Genomic DNA, 3,869 nt, shown 5'->3' with positions numbered 1-3,869 from the left:
GATCCTAATTTATAACTACAACAAAGTTTGTGTTGATGTGAAATGCTATTTGTCATTCCCAGAGTTTTAAGCAAGAGAGTACTAACTTAATTATTTGAAAATATGACAAAACTCGTAGAATTCAGTGATTCAAAATGGTGAGTAGCAGAAGCATTGATGTCGCAAGTGTGCAATTGGGATTCATTATCAAACTGCAACTAAATCACAATGTCAACCGCATCAAAACTTCGCAAAGGCATAATAACAATTCATTAAAACCTAAGAAGCACGGACACGGATACGGGACACGAATATGACACGACACCGACACGGTGACACAGCAAATCTAAAAAAATTAGGACACGGATACGGCGAATAGTATATATATATGATGTGTTACTATTTTTCATCAACCTCACAATAAAAAAAAAAACACAAATTATAACTCATAATTAATAAACTATAAAAGAACAATGTTGCAGAGTTATAAAACCAAATAAAAAACAATGACATTAGAATAATAACTAGTATCATTTAATCATCATTGCAACTTTACTTCAAATACAAAAGTATAGACAGAAAGGACTATTAACATTCATGACTGTTTAACATTCAGGATTTTCATGTTAGACACGTTTTTTGACGTGTCCGACGCATGTTCGTGTCCGACACGTGTCAGACGCAAATTTTACGCCCATTTTGAAATGTCCGTGCTTCCTAAAATTTAAAACTAATATCATCTCCCCGGCAGTTGATCAAATTTAACAAAACAGCCATGTTTCGAACTCAACTTAGGAGGGCCCTGACCATTGGAGCTGCCTCCAAGCATCAATGCATTGTGTCTAATTAAACAAATTCAAATAAGCTACACAAATATATATATATATGAAATCTATAAAGCAAAGATAAACATAAATTTTGTACAAAAACATTTTCTCACATACAAAGTACCATAAACCTTTACACCCCACCAAACTGAATAACTTCATCTCCATCTCCCCAATATTCAATTAATCAAAACCCCGAAAACAAGAAAGTTAGGGCTTTTTTTTTTGGCATGTGGACAACCATTTACAGAACAGGAAAAAATATATAAATAAACTACTAATCCACTAGTGTCGGACATCATTTCTCTGAATAATTGGCCTTTGAATATATTCCCCAACATTTACAAATACAGATATATGTATACATATACAAGAATATCACACGATTTTGCACCCATGTTTATGAACTTATAAACCCCAAAAAATTACAAAACCCTAAGTGGGTTACCTTTATCTCTGGAGTCCACAGATAATGCAAAATGATCAAAGATTTGTCCACCTGGGGCTCGGCACAGGCATTCTTGGGGAGAGCAAAGGGTATGGCGATCGCGGCGACGGCAAGCAACCCCCGAACGGCAGTGGCGACGACGGGATTGAGAACTGCGATTGAGCCATTGAAGTCCTCGTCGGCGACGGAACAATGTTCTGCTGCGGCGGAGGTACGTGCTGCTGATGCGGAAGCAGCTGAGACTGGGGAAGATTGTTCCACCTCGGCGGGTTCGCCGGGAATCGATTGGAATCGGAATCGGTGGTCGAGATTGAGCTCTGGAGGTACCGCATGTAGGCGGAGATGGGCGATTCCGCCGCCGCTTGAACCGCCGGGAACGGCGGTAGCGGCGACAGAGGTGTCGCTGGCCGTTGATTGTTGATGAAGTTGGTAGATAGCCCACAGCCTGAGGCGGCGGGGTTGTTAGGGTTTATGGTGGCGTTGTTTAGCAGGGGAGGTGGACGACAGCTAAGATGCGCGAGGGGTGGAGGACGTATTCGCTGAAGTCGAGAGCTTTGGGGCTTGGACGCCTGGACCGGTGGAGGCGTAGCGAACCGCTCGTGAGCCGGTAAGCCGGTTAATTTCTGAACAACTTCTCGGAAGTCGCTCTTGTTGATATTGTAGACCGGCGGCTGATGCTGCTGCTGCTGCTGCAGATTCTGCGGCTGTGATTGCATTTCCGGAGGTGGTGGTGGCGGCGGCTGATGATTAACGCGATGATGATGGTCATCAAAAGTGGGTTTTCTGATGATGGTTTTTGATATCTTGTGAGAGATTCTATTGAGATGTTTGAGTTGTTGATCTCTATTAGTACTGGTACTGGTATGAGTAGTAGTAGAGTCCCCACTTGAATGACAACTTGTATTATCCATGTTGCTCTTTCTAGTTATTCATCATCATCATCATCCTCGATCATTCCCCCTCACTTTCTCTCTCTAGATCTATCACCGCTTTCTCCCTCTAAAATGGTATCGATGTCTGTAGTGCTGCTGTATATATACGTTTAGCTACATATGTATGTGTTACTGTGTAACTCTCTATCAATGCTAGTACTTTAATTTCAAACAAAGATTAAAGAGATGGGAAAGAGCGAATAAACACAGTCAGTCTGCTTTAATTTTTGGTAACTAGCTTTAAGAAAAGAAGAGAAGGGACAAGACCCGTTAAAGAAGGTGATGGATATATATATACACACAAACTGCTGTATGTATATATATATACACGACGATAAATGATGATGCGTTTGGAAGGGGCTTTGGTTGGATAAGTGATTGCGTCAATAAAATTGTCTTGTTCCCAAGCGTGGCGGTTCACGAACCGATTTACATCTCGGTGGACGAGTCTAGTAGCGGATAGTGTCTTTTATAGTCCCATTCATGACATTAATACGTCCATATCCCTAATGAAAATGCAACCATACAATAAAATGGGTCAATTTTTGTATTTTTAAGCCAATGGGTCTAGTCAAGTAGTCAAAGTTGCTATTTACCAATTATACAAATCCGGTGCTAATTAATGATTGACATAAATATTTATTAAAAATTTTATTTTTTAAAAATTAGCAAGAATCTTTATTGCACTCTATTTATTAGAATCACTAATATATTGCCCAAATTAATCTGATTCATTTTTATTAGTCAAGTGCAATAATATAGTAGGAGTAGTGGTTTAAAGACTAAATTCGGTTGTTATCGAAATTAATTTATGTGAGAGGAATAATGTATCCCATCACATGACATCACGATAATATCACATTGTAAGGCCTATCACCTTATTTTACATAAATTGAACTCGATAATTGTTGAATTCGGTCCTTAAATCATAAGGGGACACATTCAATGTCCACTCTATTTTTGCTTTAAATTTTTATTTTAAATAGTATTTTTCTTGTTTTTAAATCATCAAACAGGTGACATGTTCGCACGGTATTAATATTAGAATAATTGTTCCTTCAACAAACACATTATTATTAAGATTAACCGTCACCTACTAACCTTTGTTTGATGTGTGTGGTTTAAGATAGGATAAAGATGTATAGTCGTTTTGAGGCGACCAATCCACCACACGTAAGACTTGTTATGATCGGAATATGGAAGCGCGGGGCTTAATGGTGAGTGGAGTGTGTCTGCATTATTCGGGAATAATTACACTTATTTCTATAGATTGTTTAAATAACACTGACATTGTTATGCATATTTTAATAAAAATAAAAATATTATTTAATATAATTATTTATAATGATGAATATTATTATAGTAGTTAAATTAACTTTATGGAAACAATTATTTCAATAGTAATTTCTATCTTTATATTATCTTAGCTTAGCAATTACACTCACATTTTGAGAGGCCACAGAGATTATATACTTCTACCATATTCTTTTCTTTCTAATATATATGTATCTATATGAGTGATGATGTATGGATGGGTGAGACTCTTAGAGAAGTTTTCATCTCTCTATCAATTTATATTCTTCCTCCACATCTATTTCTTTTGTGAGATATTATTGTTTTGTATATTGAGTTTATGAGCAATACACTTGTATAGGCTTAGACATAGTCTTCCCATAGTGCATG

At 37.5% G+C, this 3,869-nt stretch overlaps 1 protein-coding gene across 1 annotated transcript; it reads right to left on the bottom strand.

Moving 5' to 3' along the window:
• Window positions 1-938: 938 nt before the first annotated feature.
• Window positions 939-2,518, bottom strand: LOC132279464 (VQ motif-containing protein 9-like). Its single transcript, XM_059781447.1, has one exon. The coding sequence runs from the start codon at window positions 2,163-2,165 to the stop codon at window positions 1,290-1,292; it is 876 nt and encodes a 291-aa protein (XP_059637430.1). The 5' UTR covers window positions 2,166-2,518; the 3' UTR covers window positions 939-1,289.
• Window positions 2,519-3,869: the final 1,351 nt, after the last annotated feature.

This window comes from Cornus florida, unplaced genomic scaffold, assembly GCF_030987335.1.
Source record: "Cornus florida cultivar Cherokee Brave unplaced genomic scaffold, ASM3098733v1 CherokeeBrave_3.0.0_Hap2_Chr10, whole genome shotgun sequence".
NCBI classification, from domain to species: Eukaryota; Viridiplantae; Streptophyta; class Magnoliopsida; order Cornales; family Cornaceae; genus Cornus; species Cornus florida.
This window is presented reverse-complemented; position numbering and strand designations above follow the sequence as displayed.

Coding starts and splice junctions, on each gene's coding strand:
- LOC132279464 (XM_059781447.1), bottom strand. CDS start 2,165: ATGGATAATACAAGTTGTCATTCAAGTGGGGACTCTACTACTACTCAT.